We start from the raw sequence: 22,354 nt of genomic DNA on the forward strand, positions 1-22,354 counted from the left end.
ATGATTTCGTCAGTAGTAGGCGGGTGTATCGATATGCCTATTTAAAAGAAATGCAGTACTTCAGAAACCTTTTCTATTAACCGCAGTTTTGTAAACCAATATCTGAAGCGTTTTATTTTTTTGAAGTTTCAATGGTCGCCATGTTCACTTGCAGGCGAAATCAGGAATAACCTTTTACCGCGCGTCAAAATATCGAAGCTCACAGCAGGCATCGACATCAATAAACTTTCTTTCCGCAGTCCATATGTAGGCCTAATTGCGTACATCTTACTTGGATGCGATAATACACAAAGCACGTCAATCGAGAGAAGCAGGGCACATTGTAAAGACTTTTGGTTATCTCGATAAGCGTCACATTTCGGTTATTGAGTGGTTATTTTTAACAGTATACGACGGCGATCACAACCTCTGCACTGGCCGCAGGCATTCGCTTTACAATAAGGTTCATCATAGCGCTTGGTGCGGCATTCAAAATACTCAGTCATATGGTCTGAGTAGTGTAGATAGCTGAGGGCGATATGAGTCGTTAGTGGGCTACCTTTGATGGGAACTTTCACGAGAAGAGCTGCGTGAAAACAGTTATGTGGTTCATACGAGTATGGCCTCGCCTTGGTGCTGTCTGTGTAAGCGAAAGTTACACCGTGCTCAATTGCTTTTCAGGCAGAATTTTACGCACGCATTCTTCAGCAATAAAACAGGTGTAGGTCTAGCACTCATCACCTACATAATGCAGCCAGAATGGTCATGCGGCACAACTTGTTCTGAAAACCAGAGCAAGCCTTGGTAAGTGGGACAGCTATCTTCGCCTTCTGATATCGATGTTTCATACCGTGGCGACGCCATATATTTGGTTACTGAACGGGAAGGGAATGTCCAGCTCAATATTGTGCATCTCCACACTGGCGAAGCCGGCTGCCTTGATGAGGTCGCCGCTCTCCCTGTTCAGTCGACAGCCGCAGGTGAGGTTCTTGGTTAACGGTGTGAAGATGTTCTCCAGGCGCCTGGCCAATGAGCCCACTGGGTGTGGCACATGTTCGCAATACAGCAGTAGCCCCCCCTGCGGTGCAAAAAGGGAAGTGGAAATTAGCAATCCGCAAGCCAATGGGAGTGCAACGAGTTGCACGTAGCCAAATGCATGTGTTTCATCCCTTAGCGCACCTTTGGTATAAAATGTGCAGCCGCGTGAATGAAAAATAAGAAGGCAGGAAGGGGTCGTCATGCGATACTGAGCGCTGCACTGATTATCGCGCATTCCTCTGTGGGCCCTTGGCTTCATTTCTGCTAGCGCTTTTCGTTTGCTGGAATATTGAACTGGTACATATAGCTGCGCGTCGCCAACATCGCGACCAAAGCTCCAAAGCCTTGCCACCACGTCTTGGAAACAATAACTCTGCGAATGAAAAAAAAAATCCTTATGCCTGCAGAAAATTCCTTCTTTCTCAGCTAGTGTTGCAGCCAACGGCAGACACATTCGACTTCGAATTGGGTCGCATGGAAGAATATAACTTTGGTTTATAAGTACAAGAAACTGGAGATAAAATTGTTTTAAAAATTACAAAAGAGAAAAGAGAATGAGGAGGCACTAATAATTCCTACACCTGACATTTCTTCAGCAAACATACAAGGGAAATCAGCACTGCGAAATATAAGCGATTCAGAATCGCTACGTGGCTGTGGGTAGTATATTGCGCATCTCGAAGTAAATATTTCCAAATCCAAGGGTCACCACACCGAAATATATACATTTACTTGTTTTCCCGGCCTCGACAATAAGCGGGGATCCAGTGCATACGAAATGAGACACAAGGCTGTCGGGGTAGCTCGTGTGTTCGCGAAACAGCACTTTGTCATCAATGAGGTACAGAGCTCTTTAATAATACCAGTCGCGAAATTCCCATGAGGCCTCCCATGAGACCTTCCCATGAGGCCTATGGTCAAAATTCAGATATATACGGATAGTGGCAGCGCCCGCGGTGTATAAAAGAAACTGCGTTTAGTTGGAAACATTCAGACTCTTGATAAATGCACAATCACCGGGGAAATTATTATATGTTCAAAAGATGCAGTGGCAAAAATTCTTAGACATAACTTCCGTAAAGGTAATTAAGGTAAAAAAAAGGAAAAGAGTCTTTTCCAGAAGGCTATGACGGCAATAATAAAAAGCATATATTGATGCTTCTAGATGGCGCGACAATTCATAAGCATTCAAAAAGTGCGTACTAAAACAAGACACTTTTTGAGGCGAAGTTTCCCAACTGTTAAATTTCGTGCCAATGGGGGGATTTTTAGTCCCCACGCGGCCACGAAATATAACAGTTGGGAAACTCCGCTTAAATATGTGTCTGGTTTTAGTACATGCATCCAGAGCATCGCCAGGAAAGAAGGAAGAAAAGGGCGGAAACGCTGCAGAAGATATATCAAGGAAGAGAGGACGGGGTCTATGTCGACGCCGCCGAGAATGAGGAGAACCATGTTAAGGTTGCGATATGGTCAGGTGAACAAAATCTAAGAATAAGCGGCTCGGTTATGACGAGATTAGCTCACACGGCTGAAGAAGTGGCCATTGCCCTTGCAATAGCAGGGCCAATGGCGACTACAATTATAAATGATTCGAAAGCAGCAATATGCAGTTTTATTAAGAGAATTCGGGTCTCTCCACGGGCGGAAAGGATACCGATAACATGTCAAGATGACATAATAACCCGTCTAATATGGGCACTAGTCCACTCCCAGTTTCAAGGAAATGAGGGAGCTCATAAGCTTGCCTGTGGTCTCACCTTCCGGGTAGGCTCTGATCCTCAGTACACTCTTAGCAGGGACAGATTGCAAAGAGACAGGGATTACAAACAGATTACTGAGAACTACAGGCTAAACAGGTTAGAATATCCACCGGCAGATAGTACACTAAATAAAGTCCAAGAAAGCATCTGGAAGCGCTTACAAACAAGGACTTCTCCGAACCCAGCTACCCTAAGTCAGTGGTACTCGGGACAATTTTTAGATTGGTGCGAACTTTGTCAGGATAAGGCGGATCTGGTACATATGATATGGACGTGTCCAGAAATACAAAATACAAATGAACAGTCAAAAACGGAAGAATTTTGGGAGACTATACTGTTGAGCTCGCACTCCGAGACTCAGCTAGGTGTAATCCGACTGGCCAAACCCGCCGCCCGGGTCCAAGGGCTCCAAGCCATCGTGTAGGCAGATAGGTTGACGCCTATCCTGTATCTGTTGGAGATCAAAGTTTTACCACCACGACCACCACCAACTGTTATAATGCAAAAGCTGTACGCAAGTAATTCATTGTTTTACGACATTACCGCACCGAATTGTCACTTTCTCTCCTTGGGCCTCTAGCCTTCATCTTCCGCAATATGCAGCTGCACGCCAGAAACCCAATCCCTGGCCCGAATGCTCTGCTCTTCACGACTCTGAACATCTATCACTCTGACTGTATATTCCCGAGAACCCCTTTATTAAATCTGTTGTTTTCATCATGTTCGCGGTATTCATATTTTTTTTTTCATTCATCAGCTGATACTAGATGACTCAAAAGACCGGTCATGGGATGCATTAGATCGGAGATTTCCATGTTCCCCGATTCACAGAAGCGCAGCGTTCAACTTGCATTGCCGCCTCACCAAAAGTTCAGACACAGCAGCTACACTCGCCATTTGCTGAGGTTTACGTGTCTCAACTTCATTGTGGTGCGCTTCTTAGGTCCTCAAGACAAGAGGTAACAAAGGCATTACTTGTGACCGGACGAACTTGAAGTACATGGGCTGTAAAAGTACCGGCACCCGACTCTACATGGCAATATTCATTAGAGATAAGTTTCTAGCTGCTAATAATTCTGTACATTATCACATTTCAAAACACCTGGCGGCTGGCTTCAGAACAGCCTGTCTCGCTAAGCCCTACGTCTTTGTTATATAATTACCTCAATGAATATCTTCGTGTGGGCCAGTCGGTGAGGCATCATGGAGAGGAACAACGCTATGGAAACACGGGCACAAAACACACTAAAAAAAACAGGATTTTTTTTTTTCGTGTGTCTTGTGGCCGTGTTTTCATTGCGCTGCTCCTCTCCATGACATAATCCCCTTACCTCAAAGAAAAAACAAGAATGTTGCTTCAGCATGAGCATGGATATGGCGGCCATCCCAGCGCCGTTGGACGCAATGTTGACAGGCTCCAGTGTTTTGAGTTTGTCTTCTTTGAATTATCATATCTAAACTGTAATAAATGTACGTGCCATTTTTTTTTTCAAAATAGTTCTCCCTTCGACATGCCGGCCCTCAAGAATATGCATGCTTGAAGCTCTGTCTTTAGTCTTTTTGATAGCGTAATACTGGAAGTCTAGAGCGCTGGAGCAGTGTACCAAGGAAGAAGCGAAATACAAGCCCAGTAGTGCAGAGTGAATGAAATACTGTTTTTGTTCTTTGTGTAATTATTCGCCTGCGCACGGATGCCGCACTGGCAACTAATCCCAGAGTCTGTTGTAAGAGTTCACCGAGCGCAACGGAAGCGCTTTTTGCAGGTCTGATGTGATGTTTCTTGTTGCCATTGAGAATACCTTTTCGGTATCTTTATGTAATTCAGTATGACCATTAGTATTTTTAATTTGAGTATCAACAACCTTAGATATGCGGATGATACCACTTTAATGGCAGAAAGTGAAGTGGAACTCAAGAGACTTCTGATGCGCGTACAAGAAGAGAGTGAGAAGTTTGGGCTTACACTGAACATCAAAAAGACGAAGATCATGGCGTCTTGCCCTATCAAGTCCTGGAGCATCAAGAGACAATAAGTGGAAGCTGTGACAGATTTTCTCTTCTTGGGCTCCAAGATTACCTCAGAAGGAGACTGCAGCCATGAAATTAGGAGACGCCTGCTTCTGGGAAAGAGAGCAATGGTTAGCCTTGACCGCCTAGTAAAGAGCAGAGACATTAGTCTGCCAACCAAGATCCGTATAACTCGTGCTATGGTCTTTCCAGTTGTGATGTATGGATGCGAGAGTTGGACTGTGAAAAAGGCTGACCGCCGAAGAATTGACGCGTTTGAATTGTGGTGCTGGCGAAGACTCTTGAGAGTTCCTTGGACTGCCAGAAGGTTAAATCAGTCGATATTGTCGACCATAAACCCTGACTGCTCATTGGAGGGTCAAATTATAAAGTTAAAGCTCAGCTACTTTGGTCATCTGATGAGAAGAGAGGAGTTGCTGGAGAAAGATTTGATGTTGGGAAAGTTTGACTGTCGCCGGAGAAGGGGTAGGCAGCGAGCGCGATGGTTAGATGGCATCCTCGAGGCACTGCAGATGAAGTTATGTGATGTTAGGAAGATAGTGAGAGACCGGAAAGCGTGGCGTGAAATGGTCCATAGGGTCACGAAGAGTCGGACACGACTGAACGACTGAACTGAACTGAACTGACTGTCTTGGTTACATGCAATATCTACAACCACTGTTGATGTTCTTGCGTGATCTCATAATTGCCTCATCCTGCCACCGCCGGTAAATCATTTTCAAATTAATTGCTTTTTCTAGTGACAGCTTCCGGGGAGATCATTTTTCGTACAGCGCGCGTGAATCCAAAAGTGTTTTTTTTTTTGTGTGCCGAATGCTTCTCGAGAGTGCCGACCATCTTGTTGCATTCAGCAAAGATTGGGGATACCTACAGGGTTTCGTAAATTCAACTACCTTATTTGTCATTACTTTTTCCAAGCCCACTGGTTGCTGCAGCGGCGTCTTTTTGGGAAATATACTTGACGGTCATCAAATGAAAATTGTGAATATATTCCTTCCCTTTCCTTCAAACAATCAGAATCATATGTCCTTGGTTAGTTTTGCCTTTCACGTTGAATAATTTTTGTGTCTGGTTACTAGTCATTATTGCAGTGCAAAGTGAAATGGTACGGTGTGGCCTACGTGCCTATATAGCTTCAACCCTGTCCGATTGTTTATTTTCTGTTGTAATGCAATAGCCTTTCGAGATATCTTGCCGCCAGACTTCAAGGAAATACACCGATACTACGATACGAAAACAATGTTCAAATTCGAGCAAAAAGCATTATGAAGGACCCTTAAGCTCCACGTTTATGGGTATGACGCGATAGCGTACAGTAGGCTATCAGGTCAGATATAAATCCCCGTTCTAACCAAGGTATATGAACGTGCCTGCATTGCCTAGGAATGACCTCTCGGAATTCAAGCACCCGCACAGGCGGATTCTGTCATAACCCTCCCATATGAAAGCAGAGTACCGACTTGGCAGCTCTTGCCAAACGTAACGTCACGTAACCCACAGACATCGCAGATGACGACATCGCTCTTTTTTAATGCCACCGCAGAGACTCGTCGTCATTTAGAAGAACTTACTAAGCGCCGATAGCAACGCCGCTCACAGTTAACTCGAAGGGTTATAAGGGCGCAACCACCTAGCAAAGCACCTCCGCAAACCAATAAGCCATATCTTGTCAGCAACGCCCCAGTCAATGTGCACACTTCAATAATGAATAACATTTTGGCGCTCATGAAGCAGTTGATCGCCATGATAATTGACGCGCTTCGTCCTCGTCATAGATAGTGCATCATCTCTGGTGGTGCAATGGAACTGTAGAGGTTTTCCTTATAAGAGTGAATATCCGCCTGCGCGACAGCAAACTCAAGGCTGGGCCTTCCTTCTTCAAGAACACAATACACTTCATCGTCTCTGGTTTCTGCGCGCACCCTTCTCCTGGCCACCGGTGCACAGCTTCCCCTCTTCATCCAGGTAAAGCTGAAATTTATATTAATAATTGTGTCCCCCATACACCAATCGATCTTTCACGGTGGTTCAACACTCGGCAAGAGGTCTTGGCCTTCTCGTTAAACCTGCACATACACCGCTGATTCTAGTGTCTTTTTATGGTCGTCTATGAACATCTCCCAACCTTGGTTGGATTCGTTTCTTCCGCAATAGCTACTCGGGTACCCCCCTTTTAATTTGCGGAGGCATCAGTGGCACTCACACTTCTTGGGGTCACCGTATGGATTTCTCCCGACGAGCTCACATTTATGACACCTTTCTAGATTATTCATTCTACCTTCTAAGTAGACCGCAAACAGCAACGCGCCCACGGGGTGGCCCATATTCACCTGACTTGTCATGGTGGTTAGGCCCCGGCAACCCTCGTTGGGATGTTGAACCAGATACTTGGAGGAGCGCCCACCAGCCCTATCTTAATCTATATTACAACTTCTCGTCTGCCGAAAATGTGCCGCAGCGTTCGTTTCACATCTTGGGACGCTGTTCGCTTGAATAATCGATTGTATGCATTGAATATATCTACCGCTCTCTCTCTACTCTTTCATCTGTTTTGACCGCTCACACATTCTCCTCTACTGTAAATGAGAATGATCCGAACCAGGATATGCACCTTTTAAATCTCTGGGTTCTTCATCGCCAAGCAGATCGTTACACTTCTCGTAACCCCGATGACCCTTCAGCTATTCCCGTTCTTCATCGAGCTACTGCACACGAGCGGCGCTATTCAATGCGACTTAGCAGGGAACGCTGGTCTACATGGTGTGAAGGCCTCTCCTGTATACCCAGGGCAATCGGCATCTTTGGCGGGTATTTCACGCCATGGAACACCCTTCTCAAGTAGCTGACTACACCGAAAGCATTTGCCTAGCCCTGAATGTGGATGAAGCTTCATTTTCACAACAAGCAGCCCACCAGTTTTTCCCAAACCATGATTGTATTCCTACTCCTCCTCCGTTGTTATCAATTGCTGAGCACCCTGATGACATTACTACAGACTTCACTATTGCAGAATTGCTTGCCCCCATAGACCGCCTCAAGACAAACACTGTCCCCGGACACGATGGCATACCTAATTCCTCGTTTCTCAATTTGGAAGGGTGGCTTTAGGGTTTCTGCTTGATACATTAAATGAAGTGTGGCATTCTGGAGTAATTCCGGGAGAGTGGAAACATTCTATTGTTGTGCCAATACCAAAATCAGGTCAATCGCCAGTTTCTCTACGACCCTCCGCTCTATTTCATTTACACCTACTATCTGTAAACTTTACGAACACATTCTAGCAGCTCGCTTGTCATGGTGGTTGGAATCAAATGCTCGTTATCCAGAATGCTCGTTGTCCTAAGTAGACATAATCGCCTACTACTTCCAGTGCTTCCGTACTTAACGTAAACTGCTGTTCCTTCCCGAGGCTGTTGAACATTACCTTAGTGTTCTGCATATTGATTTTCAAGCCTACCTTTCTGCTTTTCCTGTCTAGGTTATCATTCATTATTTGCAGTTGATCCCCCGAGTTACTTAGCAAGGCAATGTCATCAGCAAATCGCAGATTACTGAGGTATTCTCCATCTACTCTTATCCCTAACTGCTTCCATTCCAAGTCTCTGAATACTTCCTCTAAGCAAGCTGTGAATAGTACTGGGGAGATCGTGTCTCCTTGCCTAACACCTTTCTTTATGGGAGTTTTGTTTCTTTATGCAGAACTATGGTTGCTGTGCAGCCACAGTGTATATCTTCCTATGAGTGTAACCCCTTGGCTAAACCCGACAATAAATTAGCTCACGCTTCAATTGATCTGATTCATTGTATAGCTATGCGCTCAGGCGGAGCGCGTTCTGATACTGCTCGTCAGCGTGTGCGCTCCATCTTTATCGGCGGATAGTGTACCAGGCACAATTTTAACGCCTCACCCGTAGTCAGAGGGAATCCCTTGAAGCTATCAATCGCGAGGCTATGCGCGCCATAACCTGTCTCCCTTGTCTTACACATATAGCTGTTCTAAAAAAGTATGCTCAACTTATTACATTAACTGAACTGATCGACCAGTGTGGGACAAGCAGAACACGAAAAATGTTGATTCAGCTGCATCGCTTACACAACTTTCCTCCTTGGTCGTACTGTCATCTCACAGACAGTCGCTCCACTGTTTCGCCACCGATATCAGCCGCGCATTTGCCTCCAGGGTGCATAATATACACCGATGCATCACTCACTGCTCTGCAGATAGTTACCGCTGTGTACAGTCCCTTCCATCCTCATCTTAACTCTCGCGCAACGTATGGCGGGGATACATGCACCCCCCTTGCGGTGGAGCTTCAGGCGATAACGAAGCAATTAGTTCCCTCCCACTCGAACCCACATTTGACACTGTTCATAGTTAAACTGACACTCTAGCCTCCCTTAAAAAGCTTAAGGCTGTTCGACGCACATTCAAAATTACACAATTCATTCACCATCTCTGTAAAAATACTTGTCCTGTGCTTATACACTGGATTCGCGGCCATGTTCATGATCTACATAATGTCCATGTAGATGAAATGACACACATTGACACACCCGACATCCCGCCACCTTCCCCGCTTCCCCCAGATCCGCTAATGCCCCATGTTTCCGAGAAAGCATCATTGCGCCAACAAACACGAGCTTTAATTCCTCCGTGTTCGTACCCTCCCCCCCCCCCCCCCCACGGTAATCTCACTCGGAAGGAGGAGGTATCTGTGCGCCGGATTCGGGCAGAAGCGGCTCTGACTCCTTCTGCGTCTCATCGGTGGCGTGACCAACGCTTACAAGTGACCAAAAAGTGTCCGCATTGTGGCGCTTCACCGGAACTGTGGGATGCGAAGCATCTATTGTGGACCTGCTCAGCTACGGCATCCGTGAGACAGTGCTACCAACGGAAATTAGGCCTGCGGTGGGATCTTGACTGTGATTGCAGGAGGTGGACGCAAAACAATCAGTTTATTGGCAACCTGTGTAATTATTTAATGAAGACCTGTTCGCACTTTTTCTTCTAGCTTCCTCCTATTCACCGCTCCCTTTTCACTCTGTCTGATGGCAAACCTCTGGAATAATAAACAAAATCTACCGCCTGTCAGTGTGCAGCCATGTCAGCTGCCAGCTGCCGCCTGCCAGCGCCATGCTCGTGATTTCTCGCTGCAAATGATGACGCTGGATTTTCGATGAACGGAGTATTTAAAGCTACCTGGTTAAAATTATATTTCTTTAATTGACATGCTGCCTCTCTTTTTCGTCATATATATTACGGGCAATGTTTGCATTGTTTGGTAATAAAATTCTAACCGCTACTGATACAAGGCGTATGTCTTGGATTAGACCCAATTGTTCGTTGCTTTATGTTCTTTACCGTTATTGAGATTAATATAATGGAAGCTCGTTTGTAGTTTGTACCTGCCTTGTTACCATGTTATCGAACGCACCGCTCATATAACGTTGGCTCGACGTCCACTACCTTAGAGTGATATAAATGGGTTCTGCTTCTAAAGTTAATACGTGAAAGTACGATACAACTGTTCGCTCTCAGATCACAATACACAGCTGACAACAGAACTAAACACATCACTGGCGTCCTTTCTTACGCAGCCATATGTGCGAGGCACCAGTAAGTTCCTTTGCCGAAGGGCAAAATCTAAAGTGCAGTGTTTACGCGATGCAAAATGCACTTGTTCACTGAGTTAGGATGCCTTACCTTTACGAGAACCCGTCTGCATTCGCTGAGCATTTTCTGGCCGTCCTTGGCAGAGCAGAGTACGTAGGTGAGCAGCACGACGTCGAAGTGGCCATCGGGAAGCATGCTCATGTCTTCTCCGTATCCACAGATTGAACGCGCCATTTGCACCTGAAAATGTGGGATTCTTTAAGACCATATTTAGGGGCCCCTGACAAGTCAATCTTTCTAGGCCAACACTGTTAAATGTATGGCCATTGTGGTTTTTGTTGCCAAAAATATTATCCACCATGTTGGTAAAAATGGTCTAAGCTTCCGATGAGCAGCAAAACCCTGCTCTTAAACTTAATTCTGCGCTATTTGCTATTAGTTTAAAACACCAGTAAAAAGCTGTGGGATGCGTTTTTGAAAATAGTTTATGAGGCACCTACGAACAACTGTAAAATACTGTTATGCGCTCATCGATATAAACGGTTAAAGTTTCCGATAGGAACCAAAGCGTCGCTTCGGATTTGCTCTACGCTCCCAAAAAGCAATTGAGCCTCCCATATAACAAACATACAAGCAACAAGTAAACGTAGCCGAGGGATAATCTGCGGATATATTCATTGGAACAGTACTGTAACAGAGTAGGCGAAAAAGATGAACGTCGAAAAGCACTTTCGCAGAATTGCTCGGAAATTCCGTGGTATGTTTCGTTTAACGTCTGCAAATAAATATGCTTCTTCTGAAATCGCGAAAGCCTTCTAGGACATTTTTCAAAGCAATATGTAATACGTGCTGCCACGGGAAAAGCAGAACAACATTTTTTATCATTGGCATTACTATCCGACTTCTTGGATTCGCCTGAAGAAGCTGCCCTCCAGTTGATTTCAAGACCTGGGTTGAACAGCTACGCCATATCAGTAGACAGCTTCAACATGTGCTATGCTGCAGATGCTTCACGTTAGATTCTGAATGTTGTCTAAAGGGCCAGTACACTGGAAACAGTTTGTTGACAGAAGAGAGGATAGGGTGACGACCCTGAGGGTTGACTGAAAAGCGAAATAAAAGCAATCGACCATGATTCAATCCGCACTAGTTATGCAGCTCCTTCATTTTCCAATATCGCTAGCTCATGATATGAAACCTATAAAGAGGAACAAGACGTTCCATGCCTGTGCAACTATCCCTTATGTCAGAATAACAATCAAGGCATCATTTCGCGTTCTTGAGCGTTAGCTCTACTGTGCACGTGCAGCTAGTTTGGGCTTATGTTGTGATTGACAAGAAAACAAAGAAATCAAAATTCTTCTGAACGAATCCAGAATTGCTCTCTAGTTCGTCACATTGAGAGCCGAGCACGCAACCGGGGCTTTTGTTCTCTTTATTACATTTTCATAACGTACAGAAGGCATAAAGTGCGCCATCAGCAACGTTCTTCAAGCCATCCACGTTGGCCGGTCGTGCAGCACCCAATACACTTCCCTCAGGCCTACAGCACCTTCAATAAAATGCTCTGGCAAATATCTGCGAACAACCTCAGAAGTGTTCAATTGTGTGTGTTTTCCATGAGCTATGGAGGCCAAGAAGCATGAGAAGGTCCAAAAGGAATTCCTTTTCGTACTTGTAAAACCGATATGTCACACGGATTTAATAGAGACTTATTATAGCGTACACAGACACACGCAGAGGAATAGCGCACGCGAAAAATATCGTGACGCGCACTGCGCATGCGCTATACGATACCCGGGACCCCGGAGTAAGATAAGACAGGAGCGCCCACTATGATCCGCTGCAATACATTCGGCGTAGGCCGTTTTTGCTACACGAACGCCAAGCCCGCGTCCGGCGCTCAGCTTCCCTCTGTACTCTCTACCTCCACTTCCCCTTTCCTCGCGGACGCGGGTTTGGTCCCACTTTTCTCCTCCCCAATCCTCCTTGCAGAAAGAGACAAATATGCGCGCCACCTGTCAACAGTGTTGCGAAACGAAATGCACCCGAGCTCGATCCAGGCTATAGTGAACTAGAATCTTCACTATAATCCAGGCGACCGCGGGGGCGTTGCGTACAACGAGCGGAGAGCAGACGGAGGGTGGCTTTGCGCGTCGTCTGCTAGCCTGAACACGCACAATTGAAATCGTGGTCGTCACCAACCTGCATCTTTTTTAAAGTAAATCTTTAAGATAAAGCTCCGTCAATGTTTTCTCTTTTTTTTTTTTTGTCGTCTGCGTATTCCCTTGAAAATGAGTCGACAGGGACATGCAGACGACAAACTAGGCAGCGAGATCACCAGTACGCAGACCAAACGGTACACAGCAAGACATACGTGTGAGGAGCGCATACTGTGCACTGCTTCTTTTTCTTATATGCGGATGGTAGGGTAGGCGATGAAGTGTTTCATCGTTGGATGTAATTCAGGGCACAGCAAAGATAACGAAAAAATCCCCTTGTTTCGGCCGCCAACTGATTCAAAGCTTTTTGAGCAGTGGAAGCAAAACATTCCACAGATTGGCCAGGAATTAACGCAAAAGCAAAGGGTGTGTGCGCGGCATTTCAGAGATGAATTTAATTATCTAAACTACTACAGCAGCTATAAAGGAAACGTATTAATTAATGAAAAAAAAAACGGGCTCACCTTGTCAAGGGCGCAATTCCCACCATATTTCAGAAAAATTAAGAACCGAAAGCTGTTGAGTGATCCGAATTGGGGGAAAAAATTGGTGAGCTGTATGAAGCAGATGAGCGTAACGGGACTATAATATATATATATATATATATATATATATATATATATATATATATATATATATATATATATATATATATATATATATATATATATATATATATATATATATATATATATATATATGTGTGTGTTAGTCTTGAAGCAGTCTTGAAGCCATAGGTAGCGTAAGAGGGTTCTAGCACAGCTTTCGCCCTCGCTCTTGATCACGCTCTACGTGACGCTGGCGGTAACACAGGACGTTCGACGTCCCCCGCTATAGTTGAGGGTGGCGCTGGTGAACACTCTCAAGGTTGGTATGCAGCCAACATTACTACCCAAGAAAGTAGCAGGGCGGACAGCGGCTGATGTAGCTCAGTTGGAAGAGCACCGGAAGCGATATTCGGAGGTCATGGGTTCGGTTCCCGCCATCGGCACGTTAATTTTCCTGCTACTTTGTGTATGTTTCTCTTTCCTCTAAACACATTACATTACTAATTCATGTGATTATCAAGTAAAAAATAAAAAAGACAAACTACAATCCCCAATGCTTTCCTTGGCCTCGCCGACTGTTGGCTTCTTTTCTTCATATATATATATATATATATATATATATATATATATATATATATATATATATATATATATATATATATATATATATATATATATATATATATATATATATATATATATATATGAGGCAGCGATGAGGCCGGCAACAGGTGACACCTCAGTGCAGCTCGAAGATGCAGACAACACGATTTCAAGGGATATCTTCCCCACGGCGATGCAGGCGATACATATCCCCGCAGCTATGCAGGCGATACGCAGTGCAGCGACAAGAAGCAGACGACAGACGCGGCGGCAGCACGGCACCGCCGGAGTGGAGGCGCGGCGGCACGCTAGCAGAGTCGGTGATAAATACTAGCGCCATCTATCAGATCCGCCACCAAGCTTTTTCCGACGTAGCAAAATTTCGCCCTTCCAAAGAGCGGAATCGGCACTCCTGTCTATTTTACTGCGTGGTTGGGGTACACTGTGCAGGGTGTTGAATATTTGGGGGCTGGGATTTAAAAAATTCCTATGCAAAATCTACTACCCCATTCGAGCTGAAATAACTTTCACAAAATAGCAAAATATCGTCTACGTTATCTGATAAGTGATTCAACATCGGTACTAGCCTAGATTTTTCGAAATCGAGTAAAAATTGCTCTCACCAGCCTGCACAATTTTCGCAGAAGAGAGTCGAAAAGCTATTTTGACATGGTGCGTCGTCTGTTGGGCAGTGAGGCAAGCACGCCAACGGCCGGGATGGAGCTTTAAACATGCTTAAATCGCCTTTAAACATTATTTTAAGTCTTTTTTACGGATTTACGTCGCACCGATTTTTCAAGTTAACTTATTCAACGTCACAAAGATGGTGCGACGGATGCCACCGATGTACTACGTTCTTTACAGTAACCAATTTTAATGCATAAAACTATTTTATTAATATTACATTTCAGTTTCTGTACTGCGCGTCATGCTCGAGCAAAACGTAAGGTTGTGTTTTATTTTTGCGTAATGTACCTGGCATATCCATTGCTGCAGTTTTTGGGGACCGGCAATACGCTTTTACGGAAGCACTGTCCATGTGGTAGAGAGCATTCCCCTAACTTTCGGTAGGTATAAGGCTTGATGCCGGGTGCTAATTGGTATTCATCGGGTCTTCAATTCCTGCAAGATTTCCCCTGGCATCGTGCTAGGCTCATCTGGGACGAAATGCTTAAAAAAGGGGATTCGTTCCACCATCAGCCACCCATAAGTCCGCCTCGCGGCAGACGATCATGTGTGGGCCTGTTTTCAATCGGAAAAGTCCTGCACACTGTCGTTCATTTTCCAGCACTCGCGGCCTGCACCAGGGCTCCACATTTCGCTGTCCAGGCCACGCACGAGAGGTACAAAGAGAGAACGGCAAGTAATGGCTGTTAAAGGCAGCAAAAGCTGATTATTTACTTCATTAATTTTTCAGATCAGTGATCAGAAACACAATTCTGGTTCCAGATAAAAACCGCAGTGGCAATGAACTAGTGTATCTAGAATTTAGTAGCACCTGCCTCAGTTCGACTACTTTCTTAAGTATTCGCTGTGGTTATAAGACAATGTGCGGGCCAATGGCGAAGCGTGCCCTGCGTTGATGAGCTGGTATGGACGCGATAAATTTGTCACAGCCATAATTCTGGATGTTCCACATTGTGCACAACGCACACAGAGCCATCGAAGGCGTAAAAAGAATCTTCGATAGGATGCCATTTTCCTTCCTTCATGTCGTACCGCTCCATCATGCACCAGGGCCCCTTCTTTCCTCCCATGATTACGTAGATGTCTCCGTCTAGCAGTACGGCGGTGAATAATCCTTTCGGGCTGGACATACTGGGGAGTTCTATCCAGCGGCTTCTCCTTAGATCGAACTGTTCCATCGAGGTTGTCCAAGAAAAATTGATGCAGCCACCAATGACGTAGATCATTTCTCTGTAGGCGACTGCCTGGTGGTAGCAACGGGCTGTTGACATTTCGCTTACCATGGTCCAAGCGTTTGCCGAAGGATCGTAGCACTCCACAGTACTCCAGTCAAGGAAGCCGCTTTTTCCACCGAGGATGTAAATGCGTCCTCGTGCCACTGCAGCAGCAAATGAGTGGCGAGTGCTGCTCATGGAGGCCACCAGTGACCACCTGTTCTTCTTGGCATCGTAGCGCTCGACAGTATCGGTGTCCTTGTAACCGTCTCGGCCCCCTAGGGCATAGAGTACACCCTGGAGTACAGCTACGCAGAAGTTCATCCGGGAGAAGTGCATACCCGCCTTATGGGTCCATTGCTTGCGGTCCAAGTCGAAACACACGACAGAGTTCAAACCTAGGCGGTCGTTTTTCGAACCACCTAAGACATAGATGCACGAGTTGAGTACAGCCATGCAATGGTGATACCTGGGTTCGGTGGGCTGATCGCCCAACATTTTCCACTTCGAAGTGCGGCAGTTGAAAGTGTACATTTTGTTCTCTGGGCCTTCATTGGTGCGGCCGCCGAATAGGAAGACAATCTCCTTGGGCATGCGTGGAATCAGCCACGTCTTTCCTGACAGGTCCACTCCTGCAGACTCGCCCACTGTCAACGACTGCCTGTACAGCGTCTCGTGGATCACTCTCAGTACTTTCAGACATTCGCTGATTTCTTGGACAGCTGGATTCATGACCAATTTCTCCCAGTCTCTCACACTGCAATTCACGAATCGCACGAGGGGCAGGAAGTGGGCTAAGTATTTCCTCCGCCCGTCCGCGTCCACAGATATCCACTTCAAGATAGCGGTGAATGTGTCATCCACTTCGTTGGGCGCATGCAGCTCGTTGTGTGATAGGATGGCGCGCATCTCGCTGGGCTTAAGTGACTGAAACTGGACGCTGCTCTGCCACACTTCGTGAAAATTGCGAACCACATAGAGAAACGCTTCTGCAATGAGCGATTCGTATCCCTTTCTAACAGCAAGGTGGTAGATCCAAATGCAAGAGTCGGAATCCAAGTTCCGGCCCAGCATGTTGATGCAGTGCTGAATAATTTTGCTTATCTGGTGCCTCTCGGCCAGCTCGAGCACCCTCTCGACGTTGTGCAGCCCTACGTGTTCGTGCAGGGGCGTAAAATAGGCGAAGTCGATGAGCAGCTCGAGCATGTCACTTGCCAGATTGGTTAATATCACTCGGATGGGAGGCGCCCACTCTTGCCGCTCCTGTGCCTTGCCGCTGGTAAGCGCCTCGATGGCAGCGCTGAAGAGAGTGCGGCAGCCAGGGTAGGTGGCTGCCAGGACGAATCGATGTGCCCAAACCTCCTTACCATCCGTAGTCTGGAAAACGACATCGCAGTCTTGGCGGCTGATCCTGTTCTTCTTCAGACCGGAAATCACACGCGCTCTGGCTCCCGGGGGAAAAGACGGCTCCTTATGTACGCCGGTGAAGAGGAGACTCGCATCCAACTCCATGGAGATGACGTTCTCCGTCGTAGCCGGCCAAGTCTCGGAGGCTGTCATGGCGGCACACATTTTGGACTATGTCCGGAGACTTCGGTGCAAGGGGGCAGAGAGGCATCAAGCACAGTGGGTCGCTGTTGTTGTTCTCCGCTAATCTGATGGCACATACCCACACAGGGGGATCGGCCAAGAATGGAGGGCAGATATGATGATGATGATGATGACCTCAGACAAAATGGCACATATGCACGGTGGGGGATTGGCCAGGGTGCATTGTAGATTATAAATATATATGTTCAAGGTCTTGAGTATTCAGATAAATATGGATGTTTAACTAGAATTTGAAAAAAAAATGAAAAGGAAAATAAAAGTAATGAATTATTAGACAAGGCGTTTTTGAAATTCTTCTTCTTCTTGCCTCTGTATGTACATATGGCACCGACCCACAGCAAGGAATGGCCAATGTTCAGGCATGTGCAAGAATTGAATACATGATCCCACCTCAGACTGCATAATATAGCTAATCAATTAGAAATTAGTGTTGCTAAAGCGGTTTGAAAATTTTGATTTAACGGGGACAGCAATCAATTATTGAAAACAGAAATAATAAAATCAAATAAATTTGTAAATATTTTCGAGATACAGAAGCGCTAAAGAAGAAATTTTCTGGTCGCAATAATATAGCTAAGGAATACCTCACACGAGATTTCATGGCATGCCGGCCCTTTTACGGTTGCACCCATGCAGACGCGGACAAGAATTGTAAACTGTAATCCTAAGCTAGCAAGAAGAATTTTCAAATTATTCCTTTTCTGTGGAACACACCTGCAAGAGGAGAGGATGAATTGCTCAATAGTGTCCACGTCATCGTATAAAGCACCAAGATTCGACGCCGTGAATCCAGAATGACCTAAATAAAGATAGAGGCAGGAAATTCTACAACGTAGGAGTGCCATGGAGACCTAAAATTGACTCCGGCTGCTATACCGGATACTCCAATGGAAATTTAAATGCTCAGAATACACAGTCGCAATGAGGGTTTCATAGCTCAAGCAGTGCACTAATTGGAACCGTTCAAAACGGGATATATTTAGAAAATATGTTAAGTACAACACTGACAATGGCCCCATTGACAGTTGAATTCGCTAAGTATTTGGCCATTATATTGGAAGTACCCCGGAATCCACTTAAAACGCTCCTTTTGCGAAGGAAAAGCAAAATATACGATATTGCCTCAAAATATGTCTCTTCGAGCTTTCCAGTGCTGCTAAGACTGACAGGAAGTCAAGGAGCACAATTACGTGAATAATATTTCAAGAAACGGATTGAAAGGCCAAACCAATTGCAATCAATTTATCGGTAAATATTGATGTGAAATCTTGAATTCGTACTCAAAACCTCCAATGGAGTGCCTGTGAATAAACATGGTTTTGCTGCTTTTTCATTGCTTTAGGGCATTTGTGAAATGCTTACGTGTCGTGGGTACTGCAATAGGTAATTGTTTAGATGGCCATTTATTACATTAGTTGTCAATGCTTTGCGTTAGATGATAATGACTTCTGCGGCAACGCCAATGTGCGCTTCTTCTTCCTCTTCTCCCTTGGCTCAGGGCACATATCTCTGGGGGAGGCATTGCGTGCTATTGGCACTGAAGAGAGGCACGTTGCATGCTTTCTTCTTTTTCTCGCCACGCTTTCTATTTGGTTTGGTTAGGTGTAGGGGGTTTAACGTCCCAAAGAGGCTCAGGCTATGAGAGACGCCGTAGTGTAGGACTGCGGAAATTTGCTGCTGTTGTCACCTGTGTCGTCATTGGCTCCTTTATGAAAGGTCTCCTTGCCTACACGAACAAACAATGACTTAATTTTATTTCTAGCCATTGCGACTGCCCTGCCACTGCTTCTAAGTCCGAAGCGGTGGCTTTGTGATAGAACGCTCCGCTCGCATTCGAAAGATAGCAGGTTCGATCCCTGCGGCCTCTGGGTACCTAATGGCTGCAAAATTTCCCTTAACTTAGTACTCGGCTTTTCCGGGATAAAATGTTTGGAAACGGGGTCATAGACTAAACAGCTGCGCTGACGGGCCAGTCAGTGGTTGACCGCTACCAGAGCATCTGAAGCCCTCCTTGCGGGGCCACCGCCAGACAAACCACATCTCACCCGTGTGAAGAACAACATTATATAACAGCTACCATTATTCAATAAATAGTACCGTGTGCATTGTTTTAGTCTGCTTTGCAAAGTGCGCTAAGCTTCGAGAAAATTGTAGTTGTTATTCTAGGATAAGCTTTGTTTCCACCGGAAAGTTGACTGACATCCAGGCTGTATACCGGGCCCAAAAAATGGAGTGCTGTCGTTCCTGCATGATTCTCAAAACTTGGCTGTTTTGACTCAGTGAAAAGGCGAAGGAGCATATGTAGACCTGCAAATTCTCAAAGGAGGAGTAAGAACTAAACAAGAAGCGAATGCCAAAAATTGTTCTTCGACAATTTTTTCTGCTTCATTCCAAAGCTCCAAACCTAAATTTACGAATACCCAGCTGCGGAGACGATAAACACGTATGAACAGCTTAAAACATAATTTTTCAACAATATATTCTCGTTTTTCTGATGGCAGGCGACGTCTGCAAACACTGTCATTGTGAACACAATGTAAACTTTGTGCATCCCTGTGATTAAAACGACTGTCGCGCTTCGTATAGGTCATGTACAGAAAATGTCATGGACTAAAATCCACAGATTTTGTTAAAACTATAATTCAGTGCTCTAAGATAGATTTAAATCAAGTGAAGTTAATAATTCTATTAGCTAAACCTGGTGACATGTAACACAAAGGCCAAAAACGTTTCTTTGTAGCAGTGTAGCCGACGGCTGCGCCGCTACTATAGTATAGCAGTGTCTTTAGTTGCGTGAACTTCTGCTTCGAACGTCTTAAGAAGCGAATCAACCAAAATTAAAGAATAAGAGCTGCTATTTACTGAAAGAGAGAAATTTGATCCCTCAAGTTGACATGAAGAGAAATAAATGCCTCTGTAACGCTAGGACACATAATTATAGAAGATAGCATATACTCTTGACCACTGTACGAAATCCCAAAGAATGTTTGTCCTACTCAGTGCTAAGCGGACCACAGCTCAGATGCACTTAAGGGCTGTAAACAGAGCTAAACGCTGAGTAAATTTTACTTTATCCTCGAAACTTCATTTTGTTTTTCACAGAAACGATTAAGCAGCTGGAAATTTCTGCTTGAACTGCGATGCAGCCTCAACGTTTTGTTTGGAACGTTGTAAACTTTATCCGTCTGCGGCCATAACACACCATATGGGTCGAATACTAGTCAACATAGCGCGCACTATAATCCCTTAACCACTTTGGGCCTGCAAAGAAAAACAGATTAGTTATGCGCCACGCCGATTAGGAAGCTATTTGTATAGAGGAAAATTTCCAGGAATGTATCGCTACATACGTTGAAACAATGCAAGCAAACTGGCGGTAACTTTACACATTTTGTCGGGCAGAAGAATGCTGCAGTGTTTTAATGTAAGCCGGCGTACCTTTGGGTTTGCTTTCACGTTTTTCCTGATGTCCGCCTCGAAGGCCGTGTTTGGCTCCACCTTCCAGTATTCGATGGGACGGTGCACAAACGGCAAGTTGGGTCCGTACGCTGCGCCCACGTCCAGCACGCGCACAGCACCGCGCGATCTCAGTTCAGGATCGTGGGAGACCACGTGGTCCATTCGGGAGATCACCGTACGCCGCAGAGGCGCGAAGCTTTTTTCGAAGAGTTTGTGGCACAGCTTGAAGATGAAGACGAAGAAGAGCTCCTGGAGCCTGTGGCTGGCGAGCAGGGCCGGCGTCAACAGCAGTGCGGTGAGGCCGCCGCAGATTAGGAGGGCGTGGCTGAGCAACACGTATAGCCACTTGTGCATGTCTGCGATGTTGTCCTCTAAAAAATCAGAGCGGCTACCGGAAGAACACCTGAGGAAAAAACAGAAACAAGGACGGACGCTCCCTGCAAAAGAGATAAGAAAGGCGTCACGCACGTGAGCAACCGCGAAAAACGCGCCTTGCAGCGACAACAAATGGCACTTAAGAATGACCATGACGAGAAAGCGATCAGCTCAGACAATCGTCTGTGTTATTTTTTTAATTGTTAAGCAGAAGTCAATTTTCGCCGACAAGGACCTGCATAACCTGTGTATTTGTGCGTCCTCCAAACAGCTATTCACATTTCCGTTATCTTGGGCCAATTTCTAGAGCATGTCAAACTTGTTAGCGATGCTTCGTACGCACATCCCGACACACGAAAATGGCAATCGGTGGACACATCACAAGAGCGCTGTTTTATTGTCCTTGTTCGTCGTCACGCTGTGTGTATACAAACCTTATGTACGAAGCGCCCAGCAACTGGCTTTAAAGGCGGTTGCATCACTTTTCGGGCCTGCGTTGGCGTAGCGGTAGAACATCCGCCTCGCATGCAAGAGGACCGCGGTTCAAACCCCGGTGCCGCGCAATTCTCCACCGGATCAAAAAAAAAAAAGAAAAAATCCGCGTGCCGATGGAATTTCATAAACAGGTTTGGGGTGTGACCTGATGCCGGTGAACACCTCCGGCAACGCACTCCCTCACCAGAACAGGAGTTGGCCACCCTGGTGCAGTAATTGGCCGAATCTGATTATTATTGATAGGAAGGGAGAGGCGCGGTAACTGTCTCACTTGTTTTTTGTGGACACCGCAACCGCGCCGTAAGGGAAGGGAGGAAGGTGGGCGTGAAAGGGGAAAGAGAGAAAGAAGAGCCGTAGTGGAGGGCTACGGAGTAATTTCGACCACCTGGGGATCTTTAACGTGCACTGACATCGCACAGCACACGGACGCCTCTTCGTTTCGCCTGCGTGCTGTGCGATGTCAGTGCACGTTAAAGAACTGATTTATTTATAGGAAGAGAAAGGCGCGGTAACTGTCTCACTTGAATTCTGTGGACACCGCAACCGCGCCGTAAGGGAAGGGAGGAAGATGGGAGTGAAAGTGGAAAGAGAGAAAGAGGAGCCGTAGTGGAGGGCTACGGAGAAATTTCGACCACCTGGGGATCTTTAACGTGCGCTGACATGCAAGTTAAAGAAATCTCTCATGATAAGCTCCATTAGAAGGGAAGTAAAGCGTAGC

At 45.7% G+C, this 22,354-nt stretch overlaps 1 protein-coding gene across 1 annotated transcript; it reads right to left on the reverse strand.

The window, feature by feature from the left end:
* Positions 1 to 114: 114 nt before the first annotated feature.
* LOC146209331 (thiol S-methyltransferase TMT1B-like) lies at positions 115 to 21,198 on the reverse strand. Its single transcript, XM_084587389.1, has 3 exons — positions 20,746 to 21,198; positions 10,513 to 10,662; positions 115 to 1,057 (listed from the first exon to the last, which is right to left on the reverse strand). Exons 1-3 carry the CDS (start codon positions 21,118 to 21,120, stop codon positions 824 to 826), a joined length of 759 nt encoding a protein of 252 aa, XP_084443515.1. The 5' UTR covers positions 21,121 to 21,198; the 3' UTR covers positions 115 to 823.
* Between the last annotated feature and the right edge of the window lie 1,156 nt (positions 21,199 to 22,354).

Source organism: Amblyomma maculatum, chromosome 1, assembly GCF_055883805.1.
Source record: "Amblyomma maculatum isolate TAMU_Amacu chromosome 1, ASM5588380v1, whole genome shotgun sequence".
In the NCBI taxonomy this organism is placed as follows: Eukaryota; Metazoa; Arthropoda; class Arachnida; order Ixodida; family Ixodidae; genus Amblyomma; species Amblyomma maculatum.

Excerpts from the sequence above, each read along its gene's own strand:
- LOC146209331 (XM_084587389.1), bottom strand. The coding sequence starts at position 21,120 with ATGCACAAGTGGCTATACGTGTTGCTCAGCCACGCCCTCCTAATCTGC. Across the intron at positions 10,663-20,745 it reads ACGTGAAAGCAAACCCAAAG|GTGCAAATGGCGCGTTCAAT; the intron begins GTACGCCGGCTT and ends CCACATTTTCAG. Across the intron at positions 1,058-10,512 it reads GCAGACGGGTTCTCGTAAAG|GGGGGGCTACTGCTGTATTG; the intron begins GTAAGGCATCCT and ends TTTGCACCGCAG.